This window comes from Cordyceps fumosorosea (assembly GCF_001636725.1).
Source record: "Cordyceps fumosorosea ARSEF 2679 chromosome Unknown scaffold_8, whole genome shotgun sequence".
NCBI classification, from domain to species: Eukaryota; Fungi; Ascomycota; class Sordariomycetes; order Hypocreales; family Cordycipitaceae; genus Cordyceps; species Cordyceps fumosorosea.
In genome coordinates, this window is record NW_017387308.1 from 415,150 (window position 1) to 437,819 (window position 22,670).

The window sequence follows — 22,670 nt, forward strand, 5'->3', positions numbered from 1 at the left end:
TTTTCGAGTCAAAAAAAAAAAAAAAAAGAACAAATAGATGGCAAGTAAAGTAAAGTAAAGTTCAAGGACTAATGCCGCGGCCAGTTGCCTTTTCGGTTATGGCGATGATGGCGGACAAGCCACGATGGGCGGCAGACGGGCGGACGTTGAGCACAGGCCGACTTGACTAGACAGAGGATAGGATAGTTGGAACGGTTTTCCAAGTCCTTTTTCTTCGCTTTTGATGATCACCACCAGGTTTAAGCTCTTTCTAGTTCAAAGTCCGTGCAAAACGGTTTCTCGGGCTATAACCAAGGGCTACTACGGGCAGTCGGCGTGGGCAGATAAACTAGATACCTTTTTGCTGACGAAGAAGGCGCGCCTCGTTTCTTGTTTGACCCGGATTGTTCAAGCTGTGGGCTTCATAGACCCCCTTGTTGGAAACAAATCAAGAGGGACTTGCTCACCCCCGGGGAGAGAGAGGGAAGCCGCAACTAATAACACGGGATATGAAGTAATGAAATGTTATTAGTACCAACGGACGGTGGACGGTGACAGTCCAGCTACCTACCAGTAGTTCGTCCCGAGGACCAAAAAGTAACGTGGCTCACCTTGCGTCTCAAGTCTTGTGCAACCGATATCCCGCTTCTTTTTGTAGATTTTTTTTTCTATTTATATCTAAGTTTATTCTTCTTCCTCACGATAGCGAACGCCGAAGACATCGGGGGAGCCGATCTGGGCAAGTCGCACAGACACGGCGTCTGCGCCTCCAGAGTTTCTCATGCGACCCCTGCAGGTACGCCCATGGGCTGGGCTGATGGGAGAGGAGTCAGGTAAAAGTCAGAAGATGGCTCGATGACCATTTTGCAGCCTCCACCAATCTTGGCAAGGAAGAAAAGAAGAACAAGCTGTTGCTAACTAGTTGGCTAGTTGAATTCCTTCTTCACATGAAGAGGAAGCTCGGACCGGGACTCCAAATTTCCGGCCGAGAGCCAGCAAATAAGTTAGTGGCCAAGACGATTCATACCGGCGCCAGTTTAGGCTCTCCTTGACTGCTGTTAGTGCCCTGGAGTAGTCGCATCGTTACGGATGTACTTGGCGCGAGCCTTGTTGCGAGATGTCACTGCTAGCAAGTTGTCGTAGTTGCTCCAATCACCAAGAGTCTCTCGCTTAGTTGGTGTAGTTGGTTAGTTGTTCGGACATCAGACGTCTGACAAGAGGACGGCGGCGGCAGAAGGGCTTACGCCGCTAGGGAAGAATTGTCGATCGCGGCAAATCATGCAGGCTTTCCCTATCACGGTTCCAAAACGTGTCAAGGAACCTATGGAGAATGGGATGGTGATCCCCTTGTTTAGTTAGCGTGTTGCGAGCGAGCACCTTCTGAATTTGGACCCGGGCTCGTATCGTACAGTATCTTTTGTACCTGAAGGCTCTCACCTCGGCAAGGCTTTATCGGGCCACCTAACTTGTCTTGTCGTGCGACTGTGGCTCACTCTCAGGCGAGGCGGCAAGGTACAAGGACCGGCGTTCGGTGAAAAGAGACGAAGTTGGTCTAACTGTTGGTCTAGTCGTCTGTCCAGTCGTATGCAAGCATCACATCCGGACGACAATCGTCCCCCGAAAAGCTAGCGCCGATGGTCTTGCTCTTACCGGTATCCGTACAGTGCTGAAAGAAATTTATTCCTTGCAATCCACTTACTAGGTACAGTAGGTGCCACACGACCAACTGTTATTAATGGCAATTAGGCGAGAGGGTACTCGGAATTTGGCTAGATGTTTCCATCCTACCTACTAGTTAAGCTTGGTAGAGAGTTGTTACATGCCGTAGATGCCGTCGGCACCTGAAGATTCCGCTAACTAACTTATGTACTAACTATGTATGTATGTATGTACAGTACATACATAGTTAGCGGGAGTCGCCGACGTAGCTAGCGTACCTGAGTATGTATGCAGGTAAGGTCGCCTCAAACTCTGATTTTTGGCATGTCGCCCTTTCATGCTCTGTGCCTGATTCCCAATGGTAGTCGGACCTGTGCGACCAGAAGCCATGCTGCCTGTCATCAAAAAGGGGAAATGGTGCAGAAGGATGGCGTCTTCAGCTCTACCAGTAACTGTACCTCTTCTCAGCAGCGCCCACCCGCTGAATAATTAGCGAGGCGGCTGGCCAGGCTCCCTGCCAGCCTGCCTTGGTAACATACTGTACATTGTACATACTCTACCGCCACCAGTTCAACACCAGTCAACAGTGCCGGGTTTTCGCCAAGCATCGACAGAAACAGTTGACCCCCAAGTCTATCCGATGAGATAAGCGTCATTACGTACAGAACGGCAACGGCAGACTTTCGGCAGCTTTGTCCGGTTCGGCCAGCACAGACGCTGCCGGCCGACCAGCCCCCTAGCCTCCGGAAACAGAAGGAAAACCCCTTCCTTGTCTCTTCTTTCCTTGTTAGCCGGTGCAGGGGATTCCGGCAGTGATGAGAAACAAGAGCCGGGCTACATACATACATACATAGGTGGGTGGGGGTGGGCCAATCTTTGCTCTACCATCAATTTTTTCGTTGCCTTTTCTCTCCTCCATGCCCTTCATCACTAGCATGGCAAGGGTCGGTCAGCAGGAATGAGATGGCGGATAACCAGGGTGGTGCTGATAGAAAAGTGCCGGACTTGTCTGAGAGCATGTCACGATGATGCACCGGCGCCGGCCGCCGCTGTTCCTTGAATACGATCCTCATTTACCGATCCTCTTGTTACTCGATTTTTGTCATGCCACTTGCGCTGTATCTCATTCCTCAGAAACTCAGAAGCCGCCGCCACAAGCCTCGCCAAGCAGATGGGCCGTATTAGTTAACAGGTACTCGAGAGAGCCATCGGCGACCTCTAAAAAGCCGAGACAAGGGAGTTTTCTTTTGGCGCCGGGCTATTTTATTGTTTTAGTCAATATGCCACTGGCATTTGACGTGAAACACCCCATCGTGAGTACGGCAAGTAAAAGCTGCGACTGTACGCCCGTTAGCCGAGTCGGGTTTCAACTCAACAATCGCATCCCTACTACATACCTACATACAGATATCCTATCAAGTAACTCAGTACTCACGCCGACGACCGTCAAGCCCCTCCGAGTCTCTTTGCGTCGTCTTGCATCATACCGGTGACACGCAAACGACGAAACCCACTCGAAGAAACGCATGGCACCCCCGTCAAAAACCTGCAATAATATACAACAACAGAAGAGAAGCAAAAAGACACTGTCACTGTCACTACAGGTTGTTCCAGTTTGGGCATCATCTCCGTACAGCCTGTCCCACGGCCGGTGGCACCCCCCGCCCCGTCCAAAAGAGGCTCTATGGTGCGCTCGGAACCTATGAGACGGCTCAGACGGGTTCGCCCCAGATGACACAGAAAACTACCGGCTGCCCCCCTCTACTCTTCCGATTCAAGTCCCATCCAATTCTCTCTTTTAGACTCACCCCCTCCCCTCCCTACTGCCCTTGCCAGAATGGTCAAGATGGCGAGCCCCGAAGCCAGGCAAGGCTCGTTCACTACCGGGTTCGGAGTTCGCCAAGTGGCATGGCATGGGCATGGCATGTTATCGTCGCCAGGCCCGTTATTACAGGGACCTTTTATTGTTCGCTTCGATTGGTTGACGGGACTTTGCAGAAGAGAATAGCGAAGATGTTGGTCTCGGCATGCAAGTTCAGACTCACTGAGATACATACGTTATCCATACCACTAATTCGTACGTACAGCGGTGTCTCACGATCCAACCCTCCTTATGTCGTCTCAGCGAACAAAGACAATCTTAGCGCCGGCATTTCGAAATCTCAAAAGCATCGACGCATGTGCCGAGCGATTGAATGACGTGTTGCGTGATCGTCTTCCTTTTTTACTCCGTATTATCCCTCCCAATCACTCGCTCAACTTCATTCTCGGTCCCCGAATTGGTGCGACAAATCCCCGCCCCATTTTCATTTGCGATTTGTCTATTTTTATATTTTTTTTTATACTTTTTTCCCCTTCAGGGCGCTCAGCTACCAACACCAAACTAGCCGCAAACACTCTAGACACAGCACCTCTCGCATCACCCATCCCGTTTTCTGCATTTGCCGAACTCCATCAAGCCCGGCCGCCCTGGACCTTCTTCCTTTGGTGGTAGCTGAAGCAGCAAAAAAAAAAAAAAAAAAAAAAAAAAAAAAGACGGACCAGAAAAGCCAGCCCCCCACTGAAGGTGAGTGAGCGCCCATGAGTTTTAACCCACAAGCCATCTCTGTCTGTCTGCGGTGGCGTATGCAAGTATGTATGTGTTGTGGCTCGGCAGATGCTCGTTTCTAGGCGATGCAGCCAGCATGCAAACTGAACAATTCCCGACGCGGTAGTTGGTATATGATCCATCATCTCAACAAGTTAAAAAAAAGTTCTTGCCAAGGACGCCTTCTTCTTCTACTTCTTCTTCTTCTTCTTCTTCTTCGAGTCGGTTCCTTGGGGTCGTTTGTTACTAGGTCTTACCTGCCAGGGCAGCGAACGCCGAAGCAAGCCCAATTCCGAATTTTTTTAAGATTTTTCATTTTCGGTTTATTACCCGTTTGTCACAGTGTGCTGGATCCCGGCCCCCGGGTATCAGGACGCGAGAGTGCGAGCCCATTTCCATGGGTCATGGAGCTCCCTCTTCCCTTGCGACAGCCATGGATATGGATGTAACCATTCATCGCCGAGGCGCTCTACCGGCAGTGCGAACGGCCAGCGCCAGAGCCAGATCTTGAAGAGAGGGAGGGCCTGGAGGGCAGGGGTGTGTCTGGTTCTCTTGCTTCATCAAGGTCCACAGGGCAAGGGTCTTTGTGCTCAGCCACCACCAACAAAGATCTTGGGGTTTGCTCCAGAGACGGGCCCAACTTTGCCTTGTGTCCATGTGCCAGGTGGGCTAATTAGTAACTACAGTTGGCTCTGATGGTCTCATCAAGAAGGAAAAGCATTCGTTGCCGACGGCTAATACAGGATACAGAGTCGTATTATGAATGCCATAATTTACAAAGATTTAGCGTGCTTTGCTGACATGTCACGGTAGATCTTGATCAACGCTATCGGAGAATTGTGCTCGCACACTTTAGCCTAAGACTCAACGGAGGGTCTCCGTCAAGACTACAAGACAAACCGCTTCACCTACTCGTCATAATTGGTTTCAGCCAACCTAGAGACATCAGGCCCCCATAATCTAGCAGCAAAAAGATAGGTAGACATGTGCTCTTGTCAACAGCCGAGAGCACCCACCAACAATAGAAGCAGAGTTTCCGTCGACAATGGCTTCGGCGACCCGCTGATGGCGTCTTTACTTGGTGCCAAAGGGGCCACACCGAACGGGCGTCCAAGTATGTGATGCCTGTCCATTGTCGTTTGCTGGATTGGGAATAGCCTCAGATATTCGCTCTTCCTTCCAAGGCGCCAACCACGCCATTCCGCAAGGCTTCGCTCAGGTCCGGCGCGCCTCGCACGCCACGTCAAGCGACCGGCAAGCCGCAACTATGCCATGACACGTAAAGACTGGTGAACAAGAGAAAGGGCGCGCAATGACGGTCTCGAAGCTTGCCTCGCAGGAGGATACGTCCGTCCGCTGTGCTGTCAGTCGTGACTTGTCGCAGCAACTGGGAAACTCAAAATAGAAACACGCACGCACCCGTCTTGCCTCATCCTGCTCAGCGAAGAAAGCTTATTAGCCAACTAAAACTAACCGCGCGCCTTGCTCCTCTTTTCGGTGGGGACCGCATCTTGCTTGCTTTACTTGCTGGTCTTGCCTGCTACCTGACGCTGCTGACATGCCAATGCCAGACTTGGCTTCTCTCAGGATCGGCAGTCCGGGCAGATGGTTCAGCGAGTGACAATGCGTGGCAGACGAGGTTTTAGTGGGGAGGGGATGGCTTAAGTGGTATTTATTCGTATACGTACGTAGATTTCTAGCACTTCAGCGTAACGTGTCGAGCCCTACACGCCATTGCTAAGCTGATGAGTAGTTACTGTACAGTGTGTGAATGCGGTTGGTGGCGCAAAGACGGGAGCCCTCGTTCACTCGGCAGTCTACAAAGGAACATCCTGCCGCCACTTTCCAGACCACGGAGTCGCAATATTTCCCAAACCTGAGATGGCCTTTGAACTATCCATACGAGTATACACTGCTATCTACGGATAGGTGTGGCTGTTCTCCCCCTTGGTAACCCGTACGAACCCTTATGCACAGTACCAGTAGACAGCATCTCCACCGCCCACCCGTTGCAAGTCCCGACGTGAGACATCGGACCCCCGGCAGCGCACGCTGCAGGTCACTGTCACGGTTTCCAGTAACTACTTGATGGTTTGTCCAAGTTCCGGAAGGGAAAGAGGAAGAATACGCGCCCCCGACTCTGCTCTGGTCGAGGTAACAGTACCAGGCTCTCACCATGCGAGAGAGATCCCTCATGGTGGGCTTGTGGGCACAGCTAGACTAGTAGCAGAAGGCTTCTCGGTCCCGGAAGCACCTTTCGACTCGGGCGTCTAGCAAGCATGTCACCAGGCTGGCCCAGGCAGAAGTAGCCGGCCGGCCGGCCGTCGAAGTTGGCACTGAAGGATACGCCGTCCCTCATGGCGCAAAAAAAACAACAACAACAGGTCGCAGTCGGGCCTTTTTAGAAACAAGTTCACGTACCTTTGGAACGTGGCTTGGTTTTCCCCTTGCTCCTAGTCCCACGCACGCCTTACAGTCCAGTCAGTGACCGCCTTTCGTTCTCGTTCAGCGACAAGTCGGGTAAGGGACGGTCCTGAGTATAATGAAGTGAAAATGTATAATGTGTGTGGGTTTGTTGGTGGGGGTGGGTGGATGGGCGAGGACTTGGGCAACTGGGCGCATCTCGCCAGCAAATTGCATGCGAGATGACATCTACAACAGTGGTCCGTTGTGGGTGGGCGATGGATGCATTGTCGGGCCAGCAGGGCCAGGCTGGCTCACCATCAATCAAGTCAAGCAATGTCCAAGAAAGGGGATCGGCCGCGAGTACACCTGGTGTGACAAGGACGTGCCGTGTTGTGTCGTGCCTGAACACACACACACACACACACACACACACATACATACTTCAGCACTGACTTGTCATGTTACGCAGCAGGCGGGAGAGGCGACGCCAAAATCTCTCGGCCCCCGAGAACTGGAGGGGGGAGGCAATCCCGGTATCTGATAGTCATCTGGTGTACCCGTGCCTTGTGTGACTCGTGATCGTGATCCTGCCTGGAGCATTATAGTAGCACACAGCACATGATAAGAAGGAGTAGGAAAGCGAAGTGGCACGAGGGCATTTCGCATAGGGCAACATGTCCGGTCCCGACAGCCCGGATTTCCGACGGTCGCGTTCTGACTGCAATCTCATCACAGGTGAGGTGATCCAATCACAGATGAGGTGATTGTAAGGCAAAACAAAAAAAAAAAAACCAAGAACCTCCAAAATCCTGTCACCACCACCAGCGTATGCGCATCTGGGAGACATCGTTGTCAGTGGCGGCGGCGGTCGAGGGGGAGGGAGGGGAAAGAAGAGGCGGGGGGCGAGAGGGGGGAGAGTGTCAATGACTCTTCTCGGAGAACTGGGGGTTCGGCATGCGCAAAGAGGGCCTGGGACATCCACAACTGACAATATGTATCCATATGGCTGGTGGGAAAGTCAAGTGTCGGTGATGATTTTTGGTGATGAACCAGACTGTCGGGATGATGGAGGGTGGTCCCTCGTACTTATGTTTTTTCTAATTCGCGCACGCAATTAATTAAATGGGAAGACACGCGGCGCTACAATGCAGCATGCAGCCCATTTACTAACTAGGGGGTTGTGGGCAAAAAAAAAAAAAAAAAAAAAAGGCCACGGGTGATTTGATTTATCAACGTCCAGTCGGAACCCCCGCTGCGATGCAGCTGTTGTCTCGGCTTAGGTTGCGCCAAATGTAACCCTATGTTGGCCGCCTGAAGCAAGGGAAGAGAGGATGGCGTTGACGCTAATGAACAGGACAAGGCGAGGAAGAGGCTCTCTCATCATCCTCTCCAAGCAGCTGGAGGAGTGGCCTGTTCATCCCCCTCCTCCCCCCCTCCCTGGCTTGCTATAGACAAGGGTCGTCGACGCTGGCACATGTACTCCGTAAGATGTAGGCCGATGGATGCTATGTAAGATGCGGGCGCGTAACGGCTCCTGGTCATGGGCATAATACATAAACACATACATACATACGCCAACTACTCACAAGGGGTGCAGGCAGCGAGGTAGGGTTGCAATGGGCGGCTTGCTTCGAGTAAGGGATATCCGGGCAGCATTTCGGCCCCGGTCGGCACTTATTCTTGTGTAACATGAGGCTGAAAAATGACCTTGGGCAAGAACAGCAGAAGAGTCATGAAATGACGTGCTGGGACATCGGACGAAGCCCGAGCTAGCAGTAGAGCACGGCAACGCGCAGTTGAACCGAGTCGAGGCCTTGCCCACCGACGTCTGTCTATTTCACACACATTGGGGGGTCAGAATGCAACTCACTTTACTCACGCATCACGTCAACTCGAACGACGAATGAGTCCTGGAATCTCAAGAGTCCTCACTTGTCTCGCAATAGGTGGAGTACAGCCCGCGCGAACGGATACGTCAAGTACAGCACATGCTAGGTGATGAATGTCTTTTCGAGTGGCTTCCCTCGATGGGACCAATCTTTGGCCAAGATGGGCGTCTTGTATCCTTCCTGTCACTATTACGGCATGGCTTCCTGCGGTTAAAGATGGATCTGGCAGGTCGGTTACGCACCGCCCCTTGCCATCCATCTTCCTCCCCCCCCCTCCCCCCTCTCCCCCCGGCGGATGCTATCCGGCGGACAGCGCGCATGATACCTCAGCGCAGATTGACACAGCCCAAGTATTGGTGCAAGTCGAAGTACGGAGCACGGAGCCCTCCGCTAGAGAGGAAAGAGACTACTAACTACCAGCTCGGGTGAGCGACGCATGAACAACGCCAAAGACGTGTCAGAGATCAAAGACTCTGCAGCAAGTTGATGGCATTGACGACAATCTCCCGCCTTCCCATCTTCATTTCACGCCAGTTCAATGCAGGTTGGGTCGCGGAATGACGCTGGCACTGGAAACGGATCGTCGGGTGGTCTGCTAGATTGGCTATAGCTGGCGATGCTAAGCACACCCAAAACGACCCCTTTCGTCGGAGCTCGCCTGATGAAATTCAACCAGGATTATATGTTGTGCCAGGATAGGAATAGCGAAATTATGGCTTACCGCTTTGGTTCCATATACTACTGTTTTATCACTTTTTTTTATTGCAATTCTTCTTTTTCTTTGTAGATATCCTTGCCGATATGGGGACTTCGATTGGCTCCGCGAGGCGTGCAGATGCTTCCGCCCCTGCACCAACTATCGGGCCAGTTTGGGTTGGTAGCGTGACGACGTGACGAGGCAATGGATGGTACGTTGCAGGGATGTTTGACATGGCATTCGAGTAGCCGGATGACTACTCATCAAGTCTCAACGACAACAGAAGACACACGTGTCATTCCAAGAGAGGAGATGGCATCTCGGCTCTTTTCGACTCGCCGTTGATAGCCCGTAGTTGGTCCTTTTAATTAGACACTAGCTGAAAAGAGATGCTGCCACAAAAACCAAAGGGTAATATTGTGCATACAGACTGCGGGGTGTACTCCAGCTAGACACGTAATTTCAGCTACGGAAAACCAGGGTGACATTCCGGCTTCCAAGTGGAAAAGAACATGGGGTCGTTCGTTCGTTTAGTATTCTGGGTCCATCTGCATCGCTAGTTAACTAGTCACAGGCATCGGGCATTTGAAGCGACGGGGAAATGAGATGAGCTCCAACTGACTACGGAGTAGGTATCCGACATCTAAGTTATTAGTTGCTTGATCATGTACGGGTCTCTTGACTAATGAAGAGCCTCTGAGAATAAGAGGCGAATGAGTGCAATGCAACGATGCGATCCTTTGCAAAGTAGGGCTGCTTCGTGCAACCACCAATGGCCAGGCTGGTCTACAATTGTGAAGCCTGAAACCCACGTTCGGCGTGCGTCCGTGCCGCGGCCGGTGCACGAGACAAGACACACGAGTCAAAGAGAAGGGCATTATACGTACATACATGTGTTAAACAGGGAAAAATATAGATGAACCTGAAATCGAGGCTCATCAGAGCAGCCATGCATGCGCAATGCGACTCCGCCTCCCTGCACAGACTTTGAGACTATAATGAACACTGTTGTACTCCAACTAACTACTTGCAGTACGGAGTACAGATTACAGATATCTGATAGACTAGATACATCCAACGGTACCCAGTCAACCAGTCAGTCATGCAGGCCACAGCCCATGTGAGGCCTGCAGCGTCGTCGCCCATCGGCATGCGGCTCAGCCCCCAAAATAACCTACATACAAGCAATCCATCGAGCGCCGCGTAGAACCTATTCTGGCACATCATATGGACAAGTATGCATCGCATATCTGAGTCGACAGATGCCCCCCCCCCCTCCGTGTACTTGAGGCTGCTTCCGGCGCTGCGCCCTCCCTCCCTCCTTGCGCAAGGCATCAGTTATTACCAGTGCACCAGCAAAAACGTGCCCATCCATGCCTGAATCAGAGCATCTTTATCTTCTCACCGGTCGACCTGCATATGTATCATGTAGCCTGGGGCGGGCGTCAAGTCGCTGTCCCTGGCCGCATCTCGCAAGATCCACGACACATTTTTCCGCATCCGGAAGCATCTCCCTGGACTATACTGGATGCTGAAAGATGCATGCTGACGGTTGCGCCTTCCACGGACCCAAGTTTTCTATCCTACAAGCGCGTCATCCCGGTGTGCCTTGCCTCGTCAGATAGGGTGTGCTTCTAAAAGACCAAGCCGCGGAGAAGTTCGCCAGCCTAACCCGTGGCTTGCTAACCCCAACGTGGCAGGAGAAACGCAGTTTTAGTTAGTATTGTAGCAAGTCCGCTTAACCCGTGCCGTGCCGTGCGTTAATGGCTTCCTTGCGCGGACATCTCTCGCCATCTCGGCCGACAAGGTTACATCCACTAACAACCTCTTCCTCCTGCGCCAGACAGGAGCAGGATTGGGTTGTAGATACCCACTGTAGGCGGGCTCTTCCGACAAGCCCTGTCCGAGGATGGAAGGCGGGCGGCTCATGAACGGAGCCTCGTCCTGCCTGGAACTCGCTTGCATCGGGTAAAGAATGGCTTACAGAGAGGCAAGTTGGTGTACTTCAGGCAGCTTCCGAGGGAAAAGAGGAAAGAACCGGCACCGATTTCTGTATTTCGTGCACATTCCGGGTTTTTCTTTATTGCCTCCTGAGATCAATCATCTTCTCTCTCCCCTCAGTGAAAGGCGGTCGACGCGCTCTCAGCTGCTTGTCTTGGTTGCCTTGGTGCATCTGCAACAGGACCGAAACGGAAATGTCTCTGCGTCACATGGCAAGGAAGATGACCTCGAGTGCTCCCCGATGATTGGGTGCAATATTGTCCGGCGGTCAGATTGCCCAGATTCAAACTTGCGCTTTGAAACCCAGCCTGGTCGACTGCCGGGGGGGAGAGACCCTGGATGTCGTCAGCATTGCATTGCCCACCCGAGAACAATGAAGGATCGCTGGCTGGCAGAGTAATCTGTAGTTGCTTTGTCTCGTTTGCCTGTGGCGCTTGGCAAGCAGGCTGGGATCAATTCTCCGGCTGGGCGATGTGCTCGAGAAGAGTCGAGAACTTTACACAGGCCATTGGCCCAAGGCATCTCGAGAATTGTTACACGTCGCACAACTCAAGTTGGATTGGGTGATGGGTGTGTCGAGTTCGGTGGTGCTGCGCTCTCCCGGCTGAAGAAAGTTTTCAAGAAACCAGTCCAAGACTTCTTCTGTCAGGGCGACCAACAAGAATTCGCAATAGACGCCCACCTCGGCGTCCTTGCGTTCCCGCCCCCACGACCACTACCGAAGTGGGCAAGGAACCCGATTTCCTTGTCATTATCAAAGGGGTTCGGCCCAGCCAAGTTAGTCAATATTCCGAGACCAAACGAGCATCTACAAGCAACTTTGATTATTGTTAGTGCCCAATGCAAAGGTTCCGGGAGAAAAAGGCGCCGCTGCCACGCCATGTCGAGGAGAAGGGTTACTAGAGAAAGTGACAGTTCGCTATGAGGGGCCGCCGCGCGCGTGCTGAAGAAAGAAATCGGAGCTCCCTTGCCCCTTCTTGACAATCAATCTCTCCAAGTTCCTGCTTTCTCCCTCTTTAAGGTTCATCCTGGCGGAGTTGAAAGCATCATGTAGAGTGGTGGCTTGACGCAAGCATCTTCCTTGTGGAAATTGCGCCCTAATGGCAAGATTTTTCGTAAAGAAAAGGCAAGGAAAAAGGTTGGTTCGCAATCAGGCTGCCGGGGTTCGCAAACTCTGAGCCCACACACAACTGGATCTTTTACAGACACGCCCCTCAGGCGCTGGGGGGCTTTTTTTCTCTATATTCCTCTCCGTTGCCCAAGAGACACGCTATTGACTGTCATGGTGGGTTACACAAGAACAAGAGGTGTCGAGTATGAGGAAGAGAGACGGCTTGAGTCAGTCTTTCAGCTGTCCACCATCTGCCGCCAACACGGGATGATGAACGAAAAGAGCAGAAAACGAAAAAGCAATTTTGCCAAAATTTGCCACTCTATCGGAGGTCAGGTCGGAAATTTTACTCAAATGCCGGCAGAGAGAAAGGGGGGAGAAGGGAGACACGCTTTCCATGGCACCAATCGCGAAGCGTATTCCCGGCGCGTCGGTCAGGCTTTCGGGTTATCGTGATCCTCCACGCCCCTAGTGAGATTGCCAGCTGGCCCGCCCTTGCTTACATTTGCTGCCTGCTTGTTCTTGATTTGCAGGTTCAGCTGCGAAGCTTTTGGGCTCAGGTCCAGATCAAGAAGACGACCTCCAGGGTAGCCACACGGGTCTAATGCTTTCTTGGCGCCCTGAGTCGTCTCCTGCAAAGGGAGAGAGAGAAATGGAGAGGCAGCTCCTTGTGATAAGCTGGCTATGGTATTGATGACGACAAGAGATGGGAGTCTATCTGACGATGGCTGGAAATGTATCTGTGTACACTGACACTGAAGGTGTTGGGCTACGACCTTTGTACAACTTTCAATAACTCTGTAGTGTTCGACAGGCCGAGAAGGGTGAACTGCCGTGAGCTCGAGAGGGTGTGAGAACAGATGTCAGGAGCCGTAACTGAGGAGCTGTTGGTGGCAGTGTCAATTTGTTGGAGTGTGTATGTGCACAAGGTGAGGAGCATAACCCACGCCCTTCAGTTTGCCTGACATGCTGATATTCTGGACATGACCGAGGCCTGCCCTCCATCCTTGCCTAGAATACACACTCCCCGGCTACTGGTAAGCTTGTTCCCCCACATAAGGCATTGACTCTCTAGCATATGGTGGTCACATTCGCGTTCACGATGCTGCTGCTATTCAACAACTCGCTTCCGGACTGTGCAGGGTAGGACCTCTGGTACCGCATGATCGTAAGATAGATCCCATTATTCGGTCTATCCGTTGAACTTCGAGACGGCTTAAGCATCTCTCCATATAACAAGAAACAATCCAACAAGGTTGTTGGTCCCTTGGTTTCAGCCACGAGCATCGATTCAGTGACCAAAGCAGATCAACTGACCACCCAGCGCTAGTCAGGCCGAGCATCTTTGACATGCGGAGTGTTTGCCCCGCTGGCCGCGGACCGCGATGAAATAAGCGACCGAGATACCCATGAGTAGAGGCTCGGCTCTCGGGTAGTTCCCAGCTCGGGGTGCCCGATCCAGGGTCGTGGCTCGAACGATCTCCATTTAGGGTTTTAAACTTTTCCCCCTCGAATGATACAATATCGCTTCTGATGGATTTGCGGCTCTCATCGTGCGATGCTTGACTCCTTCGCAACGTCAGGGGGGTGAACGGACCGCGACAATGCATCTGTCGCGACGTTGGACGCACCCCTCGAACTCGGACGCGGACATTGTTGTGGTTCATGGATGGAGGAGCGCTGTACTCATGTCAGCCAGCGTCTGAGAATTACCCTAGACCGCAGTCGAGTATATCGTAGTCATCAATTGGTTCATGGTCGTGGCGAGTGGTGATGAGAGTCGATGGTGTAGGGAACAGGAAGCTGGTGTTGGCCGTGCTGTTTGTACCCACCAGCACGTGATGGCTTCAAACAAATTGATGCAGAGAAACTTATCCACGACATCAGCACTGATAATATGAAATCTTGCATTTCATCGTAAAAGTTGGGCGAATCAAAGGAAAAATCTTCGTCCTTCTTTGGCATTACAATGACTTGAACGCGCCCGCCACTCAATTGTCCGTTTTCACACTACCCTCAGCATGGCCTTTTCATGTGAGCCAGTCGCTCATCTGATGGGCTCGAACGGTATGAAGCAATCCCATCATCCCCCCTTTCAACCCGTTTCTAACCCGGCCGTATTTTTCCAGGCCCCGTCCATGCGGTGACGTACTCTGCATCACCCGGAACCTACATCCTCACCGGGTCCGCTGACCGCACCATCCGGCTGTACAACCCGCAGCCCACCACCACCGCCTCCGCCTCCTCCGACGCGGCCTCGCTGCCGCAGGGCCGGCTCATCCAGGCCTACGAGGCGCACGGCTACGAAGTTCTCGGCCTCGCCGTCGCCTCCAGCAACACCGCCTTCGCCTCGTGCGGCGGCGACCGCGCCGTCTTCCTCTGGGACGTCGCCTCCGCCGTCACCACGCGGCGCTTCGGCGGCGGCGGCGCCCACGGGCACACCTCGCGCGTCAACTGCGTCGCCTTCGCCGGCGACGGCGACGGCATCCTCGCCAGCGGCGGCCTCGACACCACCGTGCGCCTGTGGGACGCGCGCAGCAACTCCGCCCGCCCCGTCTGATGGATCGCGAGGACGGCGCGTGCCTGCGCGCGTACGAGGCGGCGGGGTGGCGCAACGAGGAGCTCCGCGTGCAGTCGATCCTCGGCGGCAAGGAGCGCTACGTGCTGGTGGGGGACGAGATGACCGGGGAGGAGGAGCGGTCGCGGGGGGAGGGCAGGGTGCTGGCGTGGGACTTGCTGACGGGCAAGCTGGCGGGCAAGGTCGCGGTGCCGTGGGGGCCGAAGGGGTACGAGGCGCGGAGGAGGGCGGTTGGAAGGGACGGCAAGGACAGGCCGAGGAAGAACGTGGTCAGCTGCATGGCGTGGAGGGACGACGGCTGGGGAGATCAGTTTTGCGTGGGAGGCACGTCGGGCGTTGTCACTGTGTTTGCTGCTTGATTTACGATATTCTCCTTGCCTACGATATCCTCCTCGCGCTAGAGTTGGTTGTGTTCTTTGGTTTTCTGATTTCAATTTGGTCAGCATTTATCAAGATATGAAAGTTAAATGTACATTTGTGTGTATAAAAATCGTAGGTTCTAGTTGCAAAACGCCTCCCACAGGCCTTGGCTGTCCGATAAACAGTGATATATGTGACAGTCTCCGATAGCAAATGCGCCCTAAACACCGGCCCGAAAACAAAGACCCAGATTATATGATTGTGTGTTTTTCATGTCTTCACGTTCCCCATGCGGCTTCGCCGCTCTTTTTGTGCTTCGTTTTCGTGTGTTTGATACCGCCAAATTTCCTTGTCGTTGGAATCTACCACATTATTCGTGTACACAAGTGTTGGTTCGTAACAAAGACGGAGAGACTTCGATTCGGTGTCGTCGTTGTCAGAGTTAGTCCATGTGGGCGTACTTGAACCAGTTGGGCCGGCAATCCTCCCGGTGAAGGAATGGCTCTCCGTCCGTCAAGCGGCCAGTCACGCATCCCTTGCACTTTGGTGAGTTGGGACAGTTGAAGAAGGGAATGTGCTGATATCCGATATCGCGGAACCAGTGGATCTTGCTCTTGTCTTCAAAAAGACCAACGGCAATACTGTGGACGGGCGCATCACCCCAGCGCTCGTAGAAGAAGCCACCGGCCTTGTCCAGGTGGTTAAAGTAGTCGTCGTAGACCTTGCTGCGCCAAAACTCCATGTCGGCGACCTCGAAGTTGGTCCAAAAGTGGCACGTCGAGAAGCCTTGCGCGTTCAGGTTGTGCTCCGGTCGGCGTTCGCTGTCGGTCACCCATTTGACGGCATTGTTCTCCTTCATGTAGGAGGGATGGTCCGCGAGGAACTTGGCGGTTTCGGGCCAGAGGGTGGGCAGAGTATTCGGGTCGTCGTAGAGGGTAATGGTGAAGCCGTAAGTCTTGTTGTTGTCGTGCATGTAGCGAAAGACATCGTAGTCGACGTCGCAGAAGAAGTGGACTTTGGGCTCGACGCGCCAGTAGTAGCGGACATCCTTCAGGGCAGGATGCTTGTAGAACATGCCGCTGTTCCAGCGACACATTTGATGGTACGACATCATTCGGGCGTACTGGACGCCGTTCTTTTCAAGGACAGTAGCAGATGCCTCAAACATGTCCATGTCGATCCAGGATGGGACTGCCCAGTGCTCGTCAGGGATGACCTCTGAGGAAAGGGTTAGCATGCTATGGCACGGCTTCGGCGTGAAAAAAGAGCACATTTCCACCTACCATAGTTACATTTGGCTTTGGTCGCTGCGCTCGTTTTCTTTTTGAATTCCTCCGAAAAGGGCTCGTCGTTGAAAAAAGTCCAAGGGTAGTTGAACTTGTGATTCCATGTTCGCTCGAGGTCGACCATGGAAGCGACCATGTCGTCCACCTCGCTGTTTCGGACGAGCGCTAGTAGGGTCGCAGGTATGCGGTCGGTATCTTTTGCATCGGGCGCGTACTTGGAAGAGGTGCGAACGAGGACGCCCTCCGGTTCGCCGGTAGCTAATAGGGGTTAGCGACACGGTGTCTGTTGAGGCTGTTTGCGCCGAATGCGAATTGGGATTCCTCACGGTCCAGGTTTGGATCTCGCTCAAAGTTGGTATACCGGCCGGCGGGCCCGTAGATCGACGCGGTCGGCTTGAATATCTGGTACAGCAAAAAACACCAGAGGGCGGCGGCGACCAGGCCGAGCATTCTGACGGGACGCGCGATCGCCATGGTGGGCGGATGCTGTGGGATGGCGGGGGCAAAAAATAGTGCTGTCTATCCGAGCCGGTTCAGTTGACCATGGAATGAATCGCGCGATGGTAGCGCCACTAGGCGATAGGTGTCGATGATGGCCAAGGGGCGGATGATGGCTCCTGAGGCTATTCGCAGGTAGAGAGTTGACCATCCATCGGCGAAAATTAGACGGGGTCGAAGTCAGAGATAGGGGCGATTTTAGCGGCAAAAATAGAACTCCTGCAGGGGCAAGAAGGAGTGCACTGACGGTGGTGGGGCACCAAAGTCAACAACTGCCAACAATACGATGGTGGCAGAGGGCTGCGCAGCGGCTTCGAAGATATTCTTGCTTTAAAAAGAAGTAAGAAAAAAAATTCGTAAAATCAAGTCTACGTATAGAGTAGGAAAAATTGACTTAAACAAGTTATGTGACCTATAGACCGGACAATATTCTAAATTTCGTCTTGGTCAAGGCTGTTGTTAAAAGCACCCGCTGTAGCGCGTCCCATGGGCCACCGCGCCCCGCCAAACCGCTATACGCGTTGCCTTCTCGTTGACATCACCAAGCTCAGTCCTAGGCACCTTCACAGCAGACTGCTGATGCCCAAAATGCGGCTGTTCGCGTCATGGCGTTTGCTGCACAGTTAGAAAACCTAACTGGCGACCTCGTCGCGGGTTTGACCCAACCGAAAAGCAAGGTACTACGCCTTGTCTGACCACTCCCAACAGAACGCCAGACTAACCGGCATCTAGAATGATAAGAGCTTTCTTCGCACGCGCGATGCCACGCTTCGGGTATTCAAGGCTCATAAATTCCTACGAACTAATCACTTTGAGGTAGAAAAGTCTCTGGTCGGTCTTGAAGAGAGGTTTCGCGTCAACAACAGAGATGCCCTCGCGGATGAGCTCAAGACGCGCCTAGACACTCTTCGATCCCTGGGCTTCAAATGGTACCCGGAAACTCTGAATTTGCTATTGGAACTAGCAGACCAACCAACATACAACACTAGACTGGAGAACATTTCACGCGTTTGCGCGGATGATGCCGACCAAGGGCCCAAACTGCGATGGGAAGACATCGCCCAAGAGGACGGCTGGGCCCAAGACTCGGACCTATGGGATTCCATCAACTACAGCGACGAATCTGGAGATGAGATCTTCGAGGGTGGTCCCGGAGATGAGTCGGACGAGAGCTCCAGCTTTGGCGGCGATGCTCCAGCCGGCCGAACAGCACAGGATCTCATCATACAACCCCAAGACAACGATGCTCTAAAAGCCGTATTAAAGCAGCAGGAATGGAAACAAGAGGAGCCGACAGAAGACACTAATGGGAGGATTCGGAAAGTCGGTCTCTCAGAAACACAAGCGCTTCGCGAAGTTCTTTTCATGCTCCACGGCCTGCCCACCACATTATTCGACGCTGACGGAGCCCCCGATCCTGTCTTCCAGATATCCAACATTGCATGGCAAACGCACAAGTCTCTTCTTACGACGTTCTCCGAAGCTGGTGGATATATAAGTATCCTACGACACTTTGCGGCTCAACGCGAAAAGGAGCCACAGCTCCAAGCCCTGCAGGACTGCGTCGCCAAACGCCTGCGTGTTCTGGACAACCATCTTGCGCGCATCCAAGAGCGGCTTGCCGACCCTGCTGGACAAGTTGTTGTCAGTCTGATAGCGGTCAGGGAGGAGTTGACACCTGTACTGGAGCCGCTCTTCAAGTTGTCCGCCGTCATCTTGAAGGTTCAGCAGAACCCGACCTCGGACAACTTCCGGTACCTCGAGCTGCTGTTTGACGAGTCGAGCATGGCGCAGCTGACGGGGAACCAACCGCTGTACGAGTTCCTGGCACGCATCTTCCTCGAGTGCTTCACCGTCTATCTGCGCGAGATCCGCAGCTGGGTCGAGGAGGGCCGGCTGCTGCCCAGCGACGAGGCCTTCTTCATCTACCACGGGGCCGAGGACCTGCCGCTCGGCGGCGTCTGGCAGCACAGGTTCAAGCTGCGCCGTGGCACAGACGACGGGAAGCTGCTCGCGCCTAAGTTCGTGCATCCAGCGGCTGACAAGATCTACACCACCGGCAAGAGCATCGTCATCCTGCGGCGCCTCGGCCGCCTCAACGCTGAGGGCGACCGAAGCGACGACGGCGCCGGGGACCGCGCGCAGCAGCAGGTCCTCACGTACGAGTCCGTCTGCCCGCCCGGCTTCGAGTCGGCGCCGTTCCCGGACCTCTTTGACGCGGCGCTCGGCCAGTGGATTGATCGCAAGTACACGGCCGTCTCCGCGACCCTGAAAGCAGCCCTCTTTGATGACTGCGGCTTCGAGAACGCCCTGCGTGCCTACCACGCCGTCTACCTCATGTCCGACGGCGCCGCCGCCGCCGCATTTTGCGAGCGCCTCTTCGCCAAGCTCGACGCCAAGGACGCCCAGTGGCAGAACCGCCGCGCGCTCACGACGTCCGCCCAGGAGGCCTTTGCCGGGACCGTCGACGCCAGCCGGCTTTCCGTCAGCGTCGACGGCGAGCGGCGGCACGTGTCCGCCACGGAGGCGCGCGGCTCCGTCGCGGCCGCGCTGCCGTTGATCCGCATCGCCTACCGGCCCGAGTGGCCCGTGCAGATGATCCTCGACGTGCCGAGCGCCGCGCACTACCAGGCCGTCTTCACCTTCCTCCTGCAGATCAAGCGCGCCGCGCACGCCCTCCGCGGGGCGACCCGGCAGCTGCGCGACGACCTGCGCTCCGAGCACGCGGCCGACGACGCGGCCCTCGAAGCCCGCGGCCTCTTCTACGCCGCCCGCGCCGGCCTGCTCTGGTTCGTCGACGCGCTGCAGACGTACGTCGCGACGGTGGTGCTGGTCCCGCAGACGGCGCGCATGCGGCGCGAGCTCCGCGCCGCGCCGGACGTCGACGGCATGATGGCCGCTGCTGGACCTGGCGGTGCGGCTGGGGCACGCGCGGGCCACGCTCGGCGGGGGCAGCGGCGAGGCGTACGGGATCGTGCTGAGGCAGATCAGGTCGGACTTTGCGCGGCTGCTGCGGTTTATATGCGGCGGGCTGCGGAGCGTCGCGAGCGCGGTGAGCGGCGAGGACGCGGCGCGGTGGGATGTGCTGGCGGACATGCTACAGCCGGGACACGGTGAGGAAATGTAGGCAGCACGGGCTTGAGCGAGCGTATTGGAATACAGATGCGTGTATATGAAGCCAAGGTCGATTTCAAACCCATCTAAATCATGCCTCTAATCTGGGCGGTAGTTGTATGCTGTGCTGTCCTCTACCAGATTTGCCCTATATCGCTCTACCCGAAATGTCATAACTACATCTAATTACGTGAAGAGTCACGTCTTCTAGTGTATACGTATCATAATTTATCCTCATCTAGACGGGCCCGCGGCCATGTGAGTCCATTCACCGTCCTTGCTCCAGACGCCCGCCTTGGTGTAATCCCCCGCGGTGCTGTCCGCCATGAAGCCGAATCGAAAGTACTCCGGCAGGCCGAGGCTGGCGTTGCGCGTCCACGTGTACTCCCTTGCCGGCGCGTCCGTATCGTCAAAGTACGCGCGGTAGCGCTCCACGTCGTTGACCAGGATGCTGATGCCGTCGTACTCGTCCCGCGGTGGCAGGTCCCACGCGAACGTGATGTTGGAGCGCGCGCCTGCGTTGCCGGCGTTGCCCAACACGACGGCCGGGGCGGCGCCGACGCTGGGTAGCAGGCTGCCGAGCTGGGCGTCGTTCTGCAGCGCGGCGTCGGTCTCGAGGAAGGAGCCGAAGCCCCAGCGGGCGATGCCGTTGATGAACAGCCCGACGAGCAGGCCCTGGTAGAGCAGCGCCGGGCGCGTCTGCATCGACGTGCCGGGTAGCAGCAGCAGCGCGAGCACGTAGTGGTGGATGCGCAGGTTCAAACCCGGCAGCGCCAGCGACAGCAGGATGCCGGCGAGGAGCAGCGCGTACAGCTTGATGTAGCGGTTGAAGCGCGCCTCCTGCCGGAAGCACCACGCCTGGTAGAGAACGATGAAGAAGAGCGCGATGACGATGACGGCGAGCGCCGCGCGCGCGCCGGGCTGCTGCGCGAGGTCGTGCGCGCTCAGCCGCTGGATGGGGATGAAGTCGAGCGTGTAGTTCTCCAGCGCGCCGACCCAGCACGCGCCCAGCCACAGCACCACCTTTTCCACCTGCGCGGTCAGCCCGGCGAGCGTGCGCCGCACGCCCATCTTGTCGTAGATGACCCAGCCGGTGAACATGGCAGGCACGAACTTGCCGAGGATGTTGGAGAAGAGCGCGCCGGCGGTGGCGTAGGAGGGCGCGTCGGTGGCCATGCCGACGGTCCAGAAGGCGCCGACGAAGGCGGGGAAGTAAAAGGCGGCGGGCGAGGCGGTGGCGAGGCCGAGGACGGTGGTGAAGGCGACGGAGAGCGCGAGGATGGCGAAGCGCTCGTCGGTGGCGTGGCAGTTGACGGGGACGAAGCGGAAGGACAGCGGGAAGTACGAGTCGAAGGCGACGCTGGCGATGCCATTGCGGTCCGAGGCGACGAAGCCCTGCTGGCGGCCGACGAGCTGCACGACGCCGCAGCCGCCGTTGGTGTTGGACACGACGCCCGCGTGCACGGCCGCGCCGCAGATGTACGAGTCGCCCCGGTACAGCGTCGAGCCGATCGGGTCGAGGTCCGTCGTCGGCCCGCCGACGATCAGCGGCCGGTAGACGACCTCCTGGTCGCCGACGGCGCGCGGGTTGAGCACGCGGTAGCTCGCGCAGTTGGCCGGGCAGCGGAACGCCAGCGAGCTGCCGTTGAACGGCCGACAGTCGGCGCCGTCGAGGCCGCACAGGTTGCTGCGGGAAAAGTACGCCGCGCCGCAGCCGATGGCCTGCGGGCGACCCCAGCCGCCGGCAATCTCGCCGGCGACGTACTCCTGGCGCTTGAGCAGCGCGAAGGCGACGACCCAGACGGCAAGGTATAGGAAGAGCAGCAAACGGCGACGCCGGCGGCCGGGGAGGAAGCGGTCCATGGCGCGGAGGGGGAATTCTTGCACGGCGGGCAGGAAGGGCCGGATTCGGTAGGGTTGAGCGTCGGGCGGTCCGCGTGTCCACTGTGCTACGGCGCGGGCGGTGCGCTCGACGGGATAGGGGACCCAGGTCGGCCACTTGCGGCCGCGCCGGGACGAATCATCGCTGTCGTTGTTGGAGTCTTGTTGCTGCTGCTGCTGGTCGCGGAGGAAGCGAGGAAGGGGCGTGTCGCCGTCGTCGCGATTGGTGTGGTAGAGGGCTGATGCAGCACTGGACGAGGCGTCCTCGGGCGTAACAGTTGTCGACGTCAATGTGTTCTTGGAGGTGCCGTCGGTGTGAAGGCGCCCGCGCCCGCCGGCCTCATCGTCGTGGTGGTTGGCCATGAGTGGTCTGTTTTCGTCGTCGTCGTCGCGCCCATCAATCATGATGCAGCAGCCATGGCGTACAAGGGGGACGATAAAAATAAATACAACAACGGTGTAGTGCTCGGATTGGAAGATGGAAAGGGAGAAAAGTTAGAAGGGATCGGGGGAATACGACATGCAATGAGGCATGACAGGTCCAGGCTGGGCCTGGGCTTGCTTGGCTGGGCTCGGCCGAGCAATTCGGTTGGTGGGGAGAAACGGGTTGGTCTAGTTGCGGCT

At 55.4% G+C, this 22,670-nt stretch overlaps 4 protein-coding genes across 4 annotated transcripts; 2 read left to right on the forward strand and 2 right to left on the reverse strand.

Annotated features, from left to right (window-relative positions):
* Positions 1-14,383: 14,383 nt before the first annotated feature.
* ISF_03980 (WD40/YVTN repeat-like-containing domain protein) lies at positions 14,384-15,266 on the forward strand (the record flags this gene model as incomplete). The annotated part of the gene is made up of 3 exons (XM_018847586.1): positions 14,384-14,396; positions 14,459-14,844; positions 14,901-15,266. The coding sequence occupies 3 exons, from the start codon at positions 14,384-14,386 to the stop codon at positions 15,264-15,266; spliced, it is 765 nt and encodes a 254-aa protein (XP_018705166.1).
* A 443-nt stretch (positions 15,267-15,709) lies between these two features.
* On the reverse strand, positions 15,710-17,027 carry ISF_03981 (alpha-1,2-mannosyltransferase; the record flags this gene model as incomplete). Its single annotated transcript, XM_018847587.1, has 3 exons — positions 15,710-16,485; positions 16,551-16,811; positions 16,880-17,027. The coding sequence occupies 3 exons, from the start codon at positions 17,025-17,027 to the stop codon at positions 15,710-15,712; spliced, it is 1,185 nt and encodes a 394-aa protein (XP_018705167.1).
* Positions 17,028-17,656: 629 nt separating this feature from the next.
* Positions 17,657-20,168, forward strand: ISF_03982 (Spc97/Spc98; the record flags this gene model as incomplete). Its single annotated transcript, XM_018847588.1, has 2 exons — positions 17,657-17,728; positions 17,784-20,168. 2 exons carry the CDS (start codon positions 17,657-17,659, stop codon positions 20,166-20,168), a joined length of 2,457 nt encoding a protein of 818 aa, XP_018705168.1.
* Positions 20,169-20,399: 231 nt separating this feature from the next.
* On the reverse strand, positions 20,400-22,451 carry ISF_03983 (LCCL domain containing protein; the record flags this gene model as incomplete). The annotated part of the gene is made up of 1 exon (XM_018847589.1): positions 20,400-22,451. One exon carries the CDS (start codon positions 22,449-22,451, stop codon positions 20,400-20,402), a length of 2,052 nt encoding a protein of 683 aa, XP_018705169.1.
* Positions 22,452-22,670: the final 219 nt, after the last annotated feature.